At 40.6% G+C, this 17708-nt stretch overlaps 1 protein-coding gene across 9 annotated transcripts in view; it reads right to left on the bottom strand.

Annotated features, from left to right (window-relative positions):
- LOC307018832 (neural cell adhesion molecule 1-like) overlaps positions 1 to 13050 on the bottom strand; it is a 320994-nt gene extending 307944 nt beyond the window's left edge. For 5 of the 9 annotated variants that reach the window (XM_079649276.1, XM_079649273.1, XM_079649274.1 and 2 more), the window contains exon 1: positions 12750 to 13050. In XM_079649276.1, the coding sequence (XP_079505402.1) occupies positions 12750 to 12801 (52 nt within the window). In that variant the 5' untranslated portion in view covers positions 12802 to 13050. The remainder of the gene's footprint in view (positions 1 to 12749) is intronic. The other 4 variants (XM_079649279.1, XM_079649281.1, XM_079649278.1 and 1 more) reach the window with 3 other exon arrangements.
- Between the last annotated feature and the right edge of the window lie 4658 nt (positions 13051 to 17708).

Here is a 17708-nt window from a genome sequence, read left to right as displayed (position 1 = left end):
TTTGTCTTCTTGTTGTTGTTCTTCACACAAAGGCTGAGGCGTCTCTGCACCTGAGGATGCCAGCCAATCACAGAGAGCCTGCGATGAGCTAAGTGCCATTGCTAGGCATTACATCAGTGTGGTGAGTCACTCCCTGGGAATAGGAGTCAGTAAAACACAAGGGCCCCGCCTCGTTATGACAGATCAGCAAAAGGTGATTGTAAGGTAAGGTAAGTTTATTTATTTATATATAACCTTTCCGACACAGAGGCCATTCAATCATCATTAATGCACACACAATGTACAACATTATTTTTAATCCATATTTCATTCCTCTATTTCATTCCATTGCAATGTAAATACTGTTATATTTTACTATATATTTTGTATTGTTATTAATATTTTTTAGGGGTGCACCGAATGGGAAATTCTTGGCCGAAACCGATACCGAAAATAGGAAACAGTTGGCCGAAAACCGAATGCCGAAAGGCCGAAAATGATTAATAGAAATATATATATATATATAATTTTATATTATTTATTATTATTTACATTTTTTACCAATGTTGTTCAGCTGCCTGATTATGGAAAAAGACATGATTATGGCAAAACTTAACTTAAATAATAATCACTATTATGGGTCCATAAAACATTTATTCAGCACTTTTGAATGCATACAGTACATTAATTCCAAGTCAAGTGCATTTTCTACAACAAAGTGCATTCAGAGCAAAGCCAAGGTGCTTTAAAATAAACATCTAGGCCAGTAGGCCTACAACAAACTAGTGTAAATAAAGACTGTAACAGCCAGGCCTTCAACAACAACAAATGCACCTATAAGTTTGGTAACCTAACGTGTTGTTGTGATGACGTAATCAAAACGCGGCGACAAGCACGGCGCGCGACCATGCTCGCGGCGGGCTCACAGCCAACATGTCTGCCGCTTGGAGATATTTCAAAATATCAGAGAGAGAGGCGCGGATTGCGATTTGTAAAACGTGTTCAGCTGACATTTCTCGAGGGGGTGTAACTGCAAAGAGTTTCACCACTTTGGGATTACTCCACCACTTGAAATCAAAACACCCGGACAAATATGCGGAGTATGATCAACGTAACCCTGTTCTCTGACATTCGGTGATATTTTTTCGAAAGCCGAAAGGGCCTTTTTAACCATTTTCGGCCGATAATTTTCGGTGGCCGAATATTCGGTGCGTCCCTAGTATTTTTCTAGTTCTCTTCCTGTGTTTTTTTAATTCTTGTTTTTATGCACAACGACACCAAGTCAAATTCCTCGTACGTGTAAACCTACCTGGTGATAAACCTGTTTCTGATTCTGATTAACAGAAAGGAAAACCATAAATAAACATAATGCAATAACAGGTTAATAAAAACCAGGCATAAAAGAGACGCAGATTGGTTTAAAAACAACATTGTAAATACAGCAGGTGCTAAAGCAAGTTAAAAGGCTTCGGGGTAAGCAGCTGTGATAAGTAGTGTTTTCAGCCTCGACTTAAAAGAACTCAGCTTTGATGAAGACCTCAGGGTTTCTGGAAGTGTGTTCCATTTGTGGGGATTGCAGGAAGCATGTTGGTGTGTCTCTGCATCGAATAAACACCGTTGTCTCTGCTGGTCTCTGAGCTGCAGGAGGTAAACTGTAGCTCAGGGAAATGTCGCAGCAAGGATACTGAGAAGAGTAAACACATTACATAACCTCCAACTTCAATTAGGGCTGTCCCGAATACCATTTTTCGGGCTCCGGATATTCGGGGGGGGGGGGGGGGGGGGGTAGTAATCAGCAGCGAACCGGTTCAACACGTGTATTTCGGTTTATTCACGGCATTCATTTTGTTATTCTACAGTAATGTTGTTTTATAGTTATTTGTTAACGTAACCCACTTTGTGTTCTTTGAAATTGAAAAGGATATCGCATTGTGTTTGTTACTTTCGTTGCAGTTGTATATGTCTTAAGTGTCATTTGGCTTGGCTTCCTATTTTGTATGGACATGCTTTTATTTTGAAGGAGGGTTAGTGCTGTTGACAGGAAGTTGTTGTTGCTATGGAAACAACGTGAAGGAGATTTAACGGAGAAAAAGTCATATCTACATATAAAATATAAAACAATAACGTTTATGGTTAAGTGTTGGCACCCCCCGAAGAAGCACAAGCTCTTACGTTGATATTGGAGATTTCAATAAATTCAATTTGAAAAGAAAACAGAAAAAAAAAAAAAAAAAAAAGAATATCCGAATAATGAAATTGAAACCCGAATAGTACTCCAACGAACGAATATTTGAATATTCGAATATTCGGATATTCGGGTACAGCCCTAACTTCAAATAACGTTGCTTTATTGTACATGGACTGTATACATATATTAATATTCAATTGGTTGAACAAAAAAACTCAATGGTTGCCAGTATAATGAGCCAAAAGGTCAAGTGTAATATTGCAACAGATGCAAAATAACACTGTTGTTTCTAGTGTCCTAATAGGCTCTATCCCAGCTTTACAATACACACTGGCTGCAGTCCAGTTGGCACATTTCTCACAGTGAATGTGTGTTTAAGGGGCAGAAACACACATTTTAATGGAGTGCACGCAGGAGCCCAGCCGATGTGTTTGCTGATTTTAGCTCATCATTGGTACATCCTATAGATTTGCATATTAGGTCATACTGTAGCAACATGTTTTTTCCTCAGGATACATTTTAAAACGCTGAAGCAGAAGTAGATTCATATAAGGTATCAATAAATAAACGTATTAACTGTGTGTTAGGGGTTATTATGGAGCTGATGGCTGCACCAAACAACCATTCTTTGGAAAATCACAGATGTTTGAAGGCCGAAAAATCCATTAAATTCAGTGACGCCAAAGCACTTGTAGTTATTCCAACCCCTCCGTGCTGATTTCCACTTGGCCTTCATGTTAAAAGCTCAATTAAAATACTGCTTTTTAAACATAGACCATCAGTTTGTGAAGTCTTTATCATTCTACATCCATGTTATGAAAGCAGAATGAAAACAGAAGAATATTTGAGGGATTATTTGAGTAGCGAATAAAAAGCGAGCATTAAAATAGGTAAAGACTGAAGAAGAGAGGAAAATAAGACACAGTCTCAATGAATGGTGTGGAGAAAACATCACTGTGTGCATTTTTAATGAGCTACAATTATCCCTGCAGACAACAGGTGTACACGAAAACGAGCTGCCGCTGCAGGTGGCTTTAAAAGCAGGATTTCAGGGCAGAAAATCATCTTCGTTAAAGACCAATTAAGCAGGTGTGATATCAGCAATGAGCCACTAAAAGCCTGGAACAAACGGCCTTAGATTGTCATTCACTTTTTACTTTTATGAGTCCCTAAGCTTTAGCATAAGTAAAGTAGCCAAGAGCAATAGAGAACTGGCAATCTGTCGTCCTATGAGAACTGTGGGGATAATGGAAAACCTGGATTGACAATAACATTGCCCTGCCACTGTAACCGAGGCACACCATGGACAACAAACCCCAAATAAAGTCACATATTAAATGTTGTTTTCAATGGGCAGGGCCCCAACAGAGGCCACAAGCACATTAAATGGGTTGAAGAGTGGGAAAAACGGCCAATATTGGACCCCTATTTTTTGTAAACACTCCAAATATCTGAAGAATGGACTCTGATATGGACAAAGACAGCGGGGGTACGGGGTACATTTGGTGAGGGATTTGGCTGAAGTGGTTACATGTGGTGTTGGCGCAATTAAGTCGAGCTGTAATTGCAGCCCAACCTTGTGATGCGCCCAAAATACTTGTCAAAAGAGACCCAGTGGCTACAGTAAGGAAGGGGATGAACAAAAAATGGTTGACTTTTTACACATTGTTTCTTGTTTGTATTGGACTTGCAATAGTGGTAGAAGAAGTCAAATGTACAGTAGCCAGGAGGTGCCAAACCAGGAAGTGAATTAGATCAAACAGCTTTAATGCAGGATACGAGTGTATTTAAACACGTTGTCTGTATGCAGGCTTAAATTAAAAACCACGCATATTTTGAAGCATGGAGTACGCAGCTTGATGCCCTTACGTCCAGTTTTTGCATTTACAGCTCATTTCATCCGTTTTTTATGCTCAACTGCACGCCCCAAATTAGTTTACATTTTAGATGTAGCCTGGCAGGAGGTAACGCCTGCAGCAGACCATCTTATGCAGAGTGTACTCTTAAGTGTTGATGCATTAATAATCTACCGGGGAAAGATGGATGATGTTGCTGTCTTGTCTCATCACTGAAAGGCTTAGTTGGAACAAAGGGAGAATGAAGCTAAACCTCCTACTTCTGCACTCGTGACTCACGGAGGAAAGATTGCCTGTAATCCATCATTAAGAATGCAAATTATCCTGTTCTGTCAGGCAGATGTGGGATCCCTGAAATACTGTAGGTAACTGCGGCTGCTGCAAACATGGTGAACTGTTCAGGATGTAAAAACTAGAGCGTTACCCCAAAGACAACTCAGAAGTGTGTTTGACTTTCACAGACAGAAACACCATCTGTTCACCAGCGCCAGTCCTGGGGGAAGTTAGAAAAGTTACACTATAAATAACTCTAGGCCCCATGCTAACAATAAAGAGAACTGGAACATCGATACAAACTATGTAGTCTGAGTAAACATCACTGCTTGCATTTGTCTCGGCAGTTCGAGCTGGACAGGAACCTAATTCTGGGTTCGTTGACACCTTGGGAATCATCACCGGACTTGGCACTAAAAGAAAAGCTTTGCAACAACTCAGCACAGGTTATCAAAGTAAAGAACGGTTCGTATGAAGTACAGAAGATGTCCAATGTCACAACAAATGTCCGTCCATCCATCACCTCCCATCTCCTTCATGAAAAGTATTGCTATTGGCCTTAAGGCAGCAGCAGCAGCTTCAAAGACTGTTTTGAATCAGAAACGACTCGAGGAGATATGTTACGGTTCTGAATGTGATCTTTGGGGCCATTCACATCAAGCGTGGTTTCTCTGAATCCATTACAAGCTGATACCGGTTCACCCTGCAGAGAAGGTCCTCTTTAAAGAGAACTGACGGACACGGGAGCCAAACATTGAAGGTCTGGGACGGGCTTAGTCAATTTGGAAATGTCTACACTTTTGTACGTTTGAACAAAAAGACAACAGATAATGTCCTGATCAGCTGATTGTTCTGATCGATAGGCTGGATATTGAATACATACTTGTTTACTCAAACTGTGGTGAAAAATGACCTCAGTAAATGAGCCTTGGGTTGCATTAAGTTCGGTCATCTCACGCTGCTCTATAATCAAATTCATTTGTAATAGACGGACTACACTTTTAATGACTGTCAGAGTTTCTCTACTGGTCAAATGATCGAGCCAAATCCATCACATCATTTTCAGATGGGTCATTAGAAACTACCTTAGGTGCTTGTCCATGGAAATGGCAGAGTAGCGAGTAAGTAAGTTATAAAAAAAAAACATTTTGTGCAAGAATTATGTTTAACGATTTGCAAATCAACAATTCTGCCGGGTTATTGAACAGAAAGTGTCCTATGCGACTGTGCATTAGGGAGACTTCCCGACAAAGAAATGCTACGTAATTGTCTTTTTAACGCTTCTTCATTGAAATATGACTGCATGGTCATATAACGCTTACACTCAACTTATTGAAGCTTTGAGTCACTGCAGCTCTAATTAACCCTGACTGAAGCAAACCAAACCTTTATATTTCATAGTAACGTACAATCACAGGCACAATTTGATGTACATTTTAGTCTCTATATTCCCCACTCCCTGCCAAGGCAAAACCAAACAAAAAATGTTAAGTACAGGGTATACGCAGGAGTCCTGAAGTCAAATGTAATTCCTTTTAAGACCCTTTCCAAACATTTTAAGACCTCATCGCCACTTGGAGTTACCCTGGCGACACACTTTACCTCACCTTGACTATATACAGTATTGATTGTCCTTCCTCCTTGTCTTCCAACCATTTTCAGTATTTTTAACTATTTTTGGATCTTTAAGTATTTTTAGAACTTCAAGTATTTTTGGAACTTTATGTATTTTTGGATCTTTAAGTATTTTTAGAACTTTAAGTATTTTTGGATCTTTAAGTATTTTTAGAACTTTAAGTATTTTTGGATCTTTGGACCCTTTCCATACATTTAAGACCTCATCGCCACTTTGAGTTCTAACCGGTTACCTTGGCGACACACTTTACCTCACATTGACTATATACAGTATTGATTGTCCTTCCTCCTTGTCTTCCAACCATTTGGACGCAGACTTGTATTTCCCGATAACGATGTTGCTTAGCAACCGGCGTAAACGGACCTTCGCGCTATCAAGCAGTGAGCGTGCGATGTCCTGTTCAGATGATGTCAAACCCAACGGGATGCCATCAATAAACTACACAGAATCACACTACACACCTACGTCATGATTACATTCAGGCCGACTGTAGAATACAACCTCTTTGGACCATTTATATACTTATTGAAAACAAGCTACAAAATGTAACACCTTGGAAAATGCCCTTTAATACTTTTTAATAGCCTTCATTTTTGCTAAATTGATTTATCAACTTGTAATACTTTTTAAGACCCCGCGGAAACCCTGAAGTAACAAAACAAAAAAGTTCACGTTTATTTGACTTTAAGGGTTTATTGCAAACCATCAAAGAGTTTGTTGTTCCCATTTGCCCAACTTAATACACACTGTACATACTGTAATGAGTTTTGCAAAGTAATGCTGTGAGGAAAAGAACCACCTTCACGGGTTGAAGGGTTGTTTGAAGGGGGGGGGGGGGGGGGGGGGGTGGCGCCATTTTTGTATTACAAGCCCATCTCCTTCAGTTTTTTTATTTTTCCCCCCCAGATTCAATTCTCTATAGGACGCCTTCATCGCTCACACAATGCAAATCACTGATGGTCTCTATTCATGCGCTGATTAATATGCAAAGACAGCTAACAGTCAGCACAGAGGAAATATAACCGCCAGCAGAGTCACTTCCAACTTCTGCTTGCAACTGTCTGCACTTTCTTGATTCAGCGAAAAAGAAGCAGGGTGATATGACATGAATTTATGGATAATATTAAAAATCACTGCCTTATGTTTCATTCTCTTTTTTTTTACACCTCTGCATGTCTTATCAGCAGATCTGAAACGCCACCACTAATGACATGACTCTCTTTGCTGCTCCGACGAATAAATTGCAGAAATATATGGAAGGAATGAAGGCCCGGTGGAATATGTGGAGATTTCACATCTGTTCGCTCAACTAAACACGCAATTATGACTCAAGTATTTTGATGAGGTTTTCTGCTTTTAAAATAACTGTACAGCAGTATCATACGGCTTAATATAAGATGAATCCAAAGGGGGTACAGCTGAAATACGAGCAGCGCATGCACTGATGAGATTTGATCAATGTAAACTGTAATAAATTGGTACAAAATGTGTGGATGTCACTTTGAATGCAGCTTGCAACTTGTTACAACTACAGAGCTCTGACTTCTGAAGACCCAGCATGGAGTTTCATTCAGAGAGCAGACCTAAAAACGCCTTGTAATTTCCCCTTGTTTGGCTGCTTTTTCCAGTTCCCCAAAGTCAAAAATAGCCCGTATTATTTTCATAGTGGCTTTGAACTCACCACAGCCGTTAACAGTCCCATATGCTAGCCATTTAGGAATTGTGTGTTTTTTCTCTGCCTCTAAAAGTCTCCTTTTTTTAGAGTTGAGCTCTACGCCCGCTGCGTGGAAACATTGTTTTAGATCTGGAGGATCATTAAATGAACATCGCGGCTCACTTCACATTCTCTGAGGATTGCTCTTTGAGTTTCACAGAAGTGTACAAATGGTATGGCAGGTGCATTTAAAGAAACACAAGGTCTTGGAGGTCTTACAGATACCAAGGAATTGAAGAAATACAATTGAGGAAGTCCAGTTTGAGTAACAGATGCATGAGTTTAAAAAAACACTGCACAGTCCTTTTTAAATCCATGAGGAAGGCTTATGCTTCTCTGGAAAGATCGCAATAAAAATAAGACATCCTTGTTCCCGACATCTAACAAAAAACATGCCAAAAATATAAAGCATATGTCAAAATCATAAGCAGGCGTTAGCACTAAGCATCAGCTTCGACCCAAAACTCCACATGTCCTCATAGGAGCCGCTCTCATTTCTAACTAGAAAAAGTGAAACAAATAGTTTTGTCTCTCGTTAGCCTTCATCTTCTAGGAGTGGGGATGTAACGATATATCGAATATCGCGATAAATACATTTCTCAATACCGTAGCAAGTAGGTTACAACATGAACATGAAACAACAGATAACACAAAAGGACATGGTATTCACTAGGCTACATGTACACACCTAGAGACATTGACAAGCACCAACAGTATATTTATATCTCGCCCTGTCAATAAGCCTCACCTTCTTGGCAACAACTGTATTGTTTATAAAGAGGTGGAGAGACAATGCACAGTTTGACCCACTGCTGTCACCCATGGCCAAAGCATATCTCTCTGTCCCAGCAACATCAGTACCAAACGAGAGAATTTTTTCCACAGCAGGGGATTTTGTAAACGCCCAAACATCCCAGCTTCTACCTGGAAATGTGGACATGCTCATATTCCTAAAAGATAACCTTGATGAAGCTAAGTGAGTGAGTTAGTGAGTTAGAGTTGAGTGAAACTTGATTTATGCTATTGCAGGGTCTGATTATTATATTGTTGACACTTTAAAATACTACTCTCCTACTAAAATGCTGTACAAATCAGATTTATTATTTAATAAAGAAAAAAAATTCAAGTAAAAAAAAAAATTCACTTTTTTTGTTTTTCAATATCGCGATACATATCGTACCGTGGACTTTTTAATCGCGATTTTATCGTACCGCGAGTTTTTGGTATCGTTACATCCCTATCTAGAAGTGCTCTCGAAATCAGTGTCTTGAGTTTTGTATAACAGTATAAATGAAATGGCAGGTGCATTTAAAAACACAATAGGTGGTCTACACAGCACTTAATAGACACATAAGGACTGATTGTATTATTCTGGGAAGTTATCGCAATCACAATAAGACATCCTTGGTCCAGACATCTACAAAAAAAACTGGCCAAAAATAAAAAAATCATGTGGTCACAATCATTGTAAGGCATTAGTAGTCGCGAGTATTACTTCTTTGCAAACCATTCAACTGAAAACTCCACATTTCCTCAAAAGAAGGCGCTCTCATTTCTCTAGAGAACAAGCTTTCTGAATGTCATAAAACTTTTAACTTATTTGGCATTTGAAAATCACTAAAGAAGATAGACAACTTTCAAAGTCTGTCAGTCGCCAAAACCCTTAATGGTACTATAAGAAAGGATTTTAAAAAACGTCGGGAAAGTTATCACAAAGAAAATATGACATCCTTTATCCCGACATCTTACAAAAAGGCAACATCACACTGAGGCATTAGCAGTTGCTTGTTATTCAAGGCAAAACCACACATTTCCTCAAAGAAGCCGCTCTCATATCTCTCTAGAAAAAGCATGACGGATAGTGTTGTCTCTCTCTCATTAGCCTCCATCACCTTATACTCTTACAGGTTGCTAAATGTTGACCATGGATAAGGAGGGATCACTCAAATAGCACAAGGTCAGAACCGGTGATACACAATCCATCTGGCTGCAGACAGAGCAAGACAAGAAAGGCCACTGCCCGCTTCTAAGATCATATTCTGTTTAATTTGAAAGGTGGTGAAGCTCCCCTTCCTAATGTTTGTGACGAGACTCGAAATGTAATTATCACTGAACTGGAACAGGTACTGGAAATCAATAAGTGTAATTAAATTGCTCAGCCTTCAAATCGTGTGATGCTGTCATTAGGCTTTTAATATAACCGGGGCCTATCAAATAATGTGATCAGTTTCTTTGAATTCCTTCCTCTATTGCAAAAGAGCAGAGCTGAGGCACATTTGTCTAATTATCTCCCTCCTGGTTCCTTTCACTTTCCCTCCCATGTGAGGGGCAATGAATTGCGGAGGCGTCAGAATATTTCGGCAGGATCATGAATCACAGAGAGAAAAATGCTCACAACCCGAACACACCGCCCTCGACACAACTAACCCTGACAGGTTGACACATTGTTAGGGCGTGAAAGGCGGAAAGACGCTGTTCATTTGAAAAAACTGTGCTGCAAAACTAAATAAAGCCAGTGTTCAATTAATTACCTTTTTTGTTTTGTTCAGTAGATGAAGCGTAAATGCAATTTCCAGAACGTTAGGCTATAAAGGAACTATTGCACGGTCACATGACTTCACGTCACCACCGCTAAGCTAAAGGAGGCTAATGTTGGGCTATAAAGGAACTACAGCACGGTCACATGACTTAACGTCACCACGGCTAAGCTAAAGGAGGCTAATGTTGGGCTATAAAGGAACTACAGCACGGTCACATGACTTCACGTCACCACCGCTAAGCTAAAGGCGGCTAATGTTGTGCTATAAAGGAACTACAGCACGGTCACATGACTTCACGTCACCACCGCTAAGCTAAAGGCGGCTAATGTTGGGCTATAAAGGAACTACAGCACGGTCACATGACTTCACGTCACCACCGCTAAGCTAAAGGCGGCTAATGTTGGGCTATAAAGGAACTGCAGCACGGTCACATGACTTCACGTCACCACCGCTAAGCTAAAGGTGGCTAATGTTGGGCTATAAAGGACCTACAGCACGGTCACATGACTTCACGTCACCACCGCTAAGCTAAAGGCGGCTAATGTTGGGCTATAAAGGAACTACAGCACGGTCACATGACTTCACGTCACCACCGCTAAGCTAAAGGCGGCTAATGTTGGGCTATAAAGGAACTACAGCACGGTCACATGACTTCACGTCACCACCGCTAAGCTAAAGGTGGCTAACGTTGTGCGTGATGACGTTTAGTCGTCTCATTTAGACACTTGTTAGCAACCACTGTTTTTATAGTGGGGTATTTACTGACGTATTTAATGTCGTAGGACAAAAATCTCTATAGCTTATGTTAACAAAATACTTTATTTCAGGGTAACAACCAAAAACTGTCAAATTCGAGACGAGGAAGTGCTAAAATACGAACCTATTTTCGGGTTTCAGGACTCATTCCCGCCCCACTATATGGGCCAGTTTTAGATTTTCACAAATATATGTCATTGTTCTTCCACCAGAGGGCACAAGTTTAAAAACAACCTTTAACATGTTCTGGTATCTTGATCCAGCATGTTTTTATAAAAAAGGAAGTCTATCCATAAAAAGTCTGAAAAGCCTTACTTTGGTCACACTGCCTTATTATGAATAAATGAAGAATCCATCTATCATCTAACAAGCATAAGTGGATATGCTACATTTTTTTTAAAGTTTCATTTTACATAAGCCTCACTATTTGACTCCAAGTCATGGCTTCTTTCAGTCAAAATGAAGGCAAAAATAGGAAATGCATGAAGAAAACTGCGACAAATATGGAAGAATGCTGAAATCTAAACGTGAAGTTATAATAATCACCCTTCAAATTGGGAAATGGTCCTCTAAATGAAATTATTATTATATCAAACTATTCTTCCCCTCTCCAAGGACCCCTGGGGGTCCTGAAAATCCACTTGGAGCACACAGTCCCAGTCTATAGAGAGAGGGCAGGAGAGAGGGCAGATGCAGGGAGGAGGATGGGAGAAGAAGCGGGAGAGGTGGGGGTGTGAAGGGGCTCCATATAACCATGGGAGCTCCGGGATTGGATTCTATTGTATACATTGAATGACTATTCACTCGTCCTCAATGGATGACGAATTTCCTCCGAACCAACCACATTAAGAAAAGAAAAAAACTAGCATTAAATCATCCTGAGGGTTGCATAAGTCAACATTTAGCGCCTAAAACGCACTGCGCTAAGCTGCAAACTCACTCTATCCAATTTGGTCATACAGAAAAACAGAAACAAAGGTTATGTCACATAAAAAAGGTCAAACGCTGTTAACCTACACTATCAGCCCGGAGTTAAACTCTAAAATCCCACATTGACACATCTGCGCAGAATACTGTGTTCGTGCCAAATCCGATGATGGCCACAGAATGGAAGCGTCTAATCCATGTGACCAATATAGAGTTTAAATGCGTGCTTATGAGAAAATACTGATTCTATGTTGATATAAAGCTGTTTTTTAGTGCACTGAAACAAAGCATCCCGGCTCTGAGGATCGACACCGTGCATCCTCGGTGCGTCACGGCAGAGCCAGCACAAGTGAGATGGACTTTTCAATGAGACCTATATGGCTTTTAGTTGAGGTTAATGGAGATTTGGAGCGGAAAACTGGCTTACAAGCATCCATGGATAGTATACGATATATATCCTGTACAATTCATAAAACCTCCCGCACAAAAACTCAACTCGCGTGAAAAACGATGCACTTGTGGTGATTTCTTTCCAGAAATGGTGCCAAATAACTCCAGATAGAAAGCACATTTGGATCAGTGCTGGCTCTGTGCTGCGCGGAGATGTTTAAAATGCACCGAGGCAAGCGGATCAAACTCGGAATAGAATACACTAGAAACAGCATTAATGCCAACCCTGAATGTATTTAACATCCTCACTTCTTGGAGAAACTTTTAGTACAATGGTGCATTTCGCAGAGCACCAGCTCCAGCCTGAGGATGCCGAGAGTGGGACCGGAGGATGCTGCTGATCCGGAGTCAACACCGCTCGGCCTGCATGCATTCATCACAATCACCGCCTTAGAATAAACCTTTAATATGAATAATAAATACTTCTTACCTGCACAGCCAATGAATAGCAATCCCCAGATGAGGTCCCTTATTTGCAGCATTGTAATGTGTCTCAGATATTCTCCCTTGCAGAGCAGACGCACTTTGAACAAGCGAGGTGTCTCTATACTGAGGTAAGGGGGGGTGTAGATACCAGCCTTTTTCCCAGGGACAACAACTGCTACCGGACGGAATTTTGGTCCTTGTCGCTACCCGTGTTCACGGCACAATGAGTGACAAGCAGCAGCCGTAGCACGCACTCACACACACGCAATAGACACCAGCGCGAATTACTCCGCCCGGTAGGCAATACCCCCACACACACAGGAGAGAGAGAGAGAGAGGGGGGGGGGGGGGAGAGAGAGAATCACAGAGAGACGCACGCACACAATAACACACACACGCACACACACAGAGAGAGAGACACGCACACACACACACAAAGGGGGCGGGCTGAGGTGCATGCAGTAACAAAGTAGTGCGCGGAGCAGCAGACAGCAGATGGTCACCAGAGGCTCTAATTCGGATTACTGAGTTTACAAACTAGCTAACTGAGGTTTAGAAACACATGGAACAACACAATTATTCTCAACTGAGGACTAATTAAGAGTGTGCTGGAGATCAATCAGAGCAATAATGATAAGTGAAGCAATTATTCAAATTATAAATAGTTATTTTTAACATTTATTTATATATTTTTTCATTAATATCACTTTTGCAAAATGCTGTATTCGGGGGAAATCAGGTTCCACCATTTTGGAGCCAGGATAGCAAACCCACGTGTTTTTGCTGATGGGAACTTGGGTCCCCCTCGCAGTGAGGGTGCAGCGAGCTGTTTGGCTGATGCAGAGCGGAGTGCACGTGCTGGGGTGTACGGTTTAACCATGTCCTGGATGTAGGAAGGGCCAGATCCATTCACAGCATGGTACGCAAGTACCATTGTCTTGAAGTGGATTCTAGCAGTTACTGGAAGCAAGTGAAGGGAGCAGAGGAGCGGCGTGGTGTGGGAGAATTTTGGAAGGTTGAAGACCAGACGAACCGCTGCATTCTGGATGAGCTGCAGAGGTCGGATGGCACATGCAGGTAGACCAGCCAGGAGGGAGTTGCAGTAGTCTAGGCGTGAGATGACAAGAGCCTGGACCAGAATCTGCGCTGATGTCTGGGTCAGCTGGGGACGTATCCTCCTGATGTTGTAAAGAGTGTATCTACAGCAGCGGGTTGTAGCAGCGATGTTTGCAGTGAAGGACAGTTTGTTATCTAGGGTCACACCGAGATTCCTTGCAGTCTGAGTCGGGGAAACAACAGAGGGGCCAATGTTGATTGTTAGGTCAAGAGTGGGACAATCTTTTCCCGGAAGGGAAAGCAGTTCAGTCTTGTCAAGGTTGAGCTTGAGGTGGCGAGCAGACATCCACTGAGAGATGTCAGCTAGACAAGCAGAGATGCGTGCAACGACCTGGGTCTCTGAGCGGGGAAAGGACAGAATTAATTGGGTGTCGTCAGCGTAGCAGTGGTATGAAAAACCATGCGGGCTAATGACAGATCCGAGCGGGTTTGTGTACAAGGAGAAGAGGAGGGGACCAAGAACAGAGCCCTGAGGGACCCCTGTAGTTAATTGACAAGGGGCCAATCACAACCTTACGCCACTGGCAAGATGTCAAGACAACACTGAAATAGTACCACCCTGAAGTTAAAATGGCAAATATGGCCTCAAAAGCTGAGTTATTAATAACCCTTCCAGTCACTACACACCAACGTTAGCTATCATGTGAATTTGTGTTTGTGTCCATCTGATCAATGATAAGTCTGTAAAAATGTGCCGTGGTATTATAAATCACCAACAACAACAAAGTAGCCACCAATTAAACCTGATGTGTGCTGATGGCTGGAGCAGTTAACATGAGGAGTACCATGAGCAGCTACAGCACCTCAAAAACACACAGGTCTGCACTCCTCAGTGTGTGAGGGGCCACTCCATTCGACTAAAACACTGATCGAGCCTCACATTAGCTTCCAATGAACTCTGAGACATCAAAGTATGGTGAGGTGGAATAATTATGGACCCAGCTCTTTATAACAATACATGCTGCCTGTGAGATTTAAAGACCCAAACCAACCCTTTTAAAGTATTTAGCAGATTTCTCTATACATTCAAATAGCAAGCAGTAAGGTAGGATATTTATCTTTTTCTATTGACCTAGTTGCTTATATTTAGGAACAGATATTTGCCTATACCTGGGATGGCGATCGACCATTTGCTGTCTACTCTCTGCCATTTAGTTTAGGGAATCCTCTTATTGTTGCTCGGGGAAAAGCAATGAATCAATATAACTCAGTTGTAAAATATCAGGATCCCCACTTAAGACGTCTTTCTATTTTGTATGAAGACTTAAACCCACTAGTTTCACTTACTTGAAATAAAAGCTAAAATTCTTTTTCCAAGAGCCAAGCTTTGCCATGTTAAAAAAAAGAAATCCTCACATGTGTTGTTTTTCAGCGGTAGCCATTCATCCAGCCCTGCACACCTGTGGCTCATTCCCATCATGCAGTCTGCCTCACCATCTGCACATCATTAACTTTGAGGCAGAGCGGCTAAGAGTGAAGCTAAAGTTTAGATTGAACTGCTGAGTAAAGTAACATACTCCCTTCAACATAACTTGGTTTATTATCCCAAGCTTGTAGTACCTTTGATTGATTATTGATATGGGGGGTACACATGCATTATAATTGTAAGGGGGTGTCATTTTGAGCCATTTTTGTAGTGAAAACACTGATTTAACAAAAATAACTACCTACTATATAATCAATTGAGCTGACAGAATTTCCTTACATGTAAGCCATGAATAGATTTTACTGTTTCATTTTAACCCCCGGTCTTAAATTGTAACATTAAGGTCAGAATCAGATGTATGCCAAGTAGGTTCAAACATACCAGGAATTTGCCTTGGTGTACAAACTGTACATGGTGCATAATTTAACAGTTAAAGAAGACATTGTAAGAAAAGGACCAATACAAAAAAGACATTAAAATATAAAGAAATATTTACATAAAATATAGATATCAATATCATAAATCAAATAAAATACAAATATGAGCAGTATTGGTATTCAAATTGGAAAGCTGTGATATTGAACAAGGTAGCTTTAAAGGTAATCTCAGATGAAACAGGTTGTGGTCAGCTCCTTTTTGGGTTTGTAGTTAACATCCACTTTGGCTACAATGGAGTCCAGTTGTCAAAACCAAGCCAGCAAATGTATAGAAACCTCTCAGTGCACTCCTTCAAAGTATCTGGGAAGATGTCGTCTTCTGAGAAAAGTCCACTTGCTGCTGCAGAAAACAGGGTTATTCATCCATTAAATATTCTCTATAATGTTTTCTGAGCGTTTCTATGACTTGAGAGGTTGTCTCCACACGGCTCTCATCCATGCTCTCACCTTAGTAACGGCTCAGCTGGCGGCTAGCACCTAACAATGCTAACAATGCTACGACATTTCAGAGCAGAGGCCATTAGCTAGCAAATATTAGCAGGCAGTTTGAGCATTACATTTAACAGACCCCAGTTTACATCATTATTTATCACCTCTTTGTCAGTACATGTTGGACATTTGGTCACATTAGATCTTGTTAGTGGTTGAACAGCATGTACTTACTCTTTTCAAGCAACAAGTGTGGGAATAAGCCTTTGGAGTAGCCTATTTATTCCATCTTGATATCAGGGCAGTTTCCTCCAGTAGATATACTAGGCTAAAATAACTTGTTGGCCTAAATTACATTTGCACAGAAAAACTCCAGACTATATCACACACAGAGTGAATATGATTTAATCATCTGTTTAGGATGTTGTTCACAATATCTTAACATAGCAAATACTTGTTAGTTGATATATTAATGTCCAAAATATCTCATATGAACGTTAAGTAAAGCCCCACTATACCGGATTCAAATATATTCAGCATATCCCATGTTAATGAGAGAAATGGTGAAAAATCTGCACAATACAAAAATGTTTAAGTGAGATTAAATGAACTCTTATGAACTCTTATGAACTCCTAAAGTAGGAAAATTGTCACATTTTGCTCTTTGGAAAGTTCCATTTATGCATGCTGTTTACACTGTTTGCTGCCTCTACCACAGACGAAACTTGCTTAGCCTTTTCAATTAAACATTTTTCTATTAAAAAGGTCAGTCTCCGAATGTCCAAATGTCAAAACAATTTCATCCAGTTTTGTTTTCAGACATCCAAATAACTGCAGACATGAAATAACCTTTTGAGTGTGATGTTTTTTTATCACACAAAGACTTGTAGCCTACATCTACCTAAAGACCTGATAAGACTTGTCAAAACATCCATTCATTATGCCACAATGAAAAAAGAATTTCAAAACATGATTGGAATAAGATGTCCCTGCTAGTTCACACTATTTTGCACGTGACGCTTGCACATCCATAGGCCTACTGGACCATCATGACCCAAATTCAGTTTTCTTTAGTAATACATGTCCTAAACTGAAATTCAAGGTGAGCACAGAAGAATGTCCAACCTTCAGCAGAAGAGTTTGAAAGAAACTCTGCACATACATCATTCTGCACACTGAAGGTCGAACATCCAAGGGGAGTAACAATAAGCAGAAAGCAATTTTTGCGCGGACAGTGTTGCTTGTCCTTGAGACGCTGCAGCGCACCTAACCTATAACAAAAGGAATAATCTAAAAAATAGTTAACTACCACAAAGAATACCAAGATGAAATGAGTGAAACGAGGATAACACGCACTGGCTACAAAAAAAAAATCCGTTTTCGGTACCACTTTACAATAAGACTACCCTTATGAAGGGTTTACGAATAGTTTGTAATTCAGTTATTAATTAGGTTGTGAACACTTTATAAATCCTTAATAAGCTTTTATAAGACATTAGATAAACAGGGCAACTGTGACTGGTTGCTTGCCAAATAGTGAGCCCACATGTATCAG

This window comes from Notothenia rossii (genome assembly GCF_949606895.1).
Source record: "Notothenia rossii genome assembly, chromosome: 9".
Lineage (NCBI taxonomy): Eukaryota > Metazoa > Chordata > Actinopteri > Perciformes > Nototheniidae > Notothenia > Notothenia rossii.
This window is presented reverse-complemented; position numbering and strand designations above follow the sequence as displayed.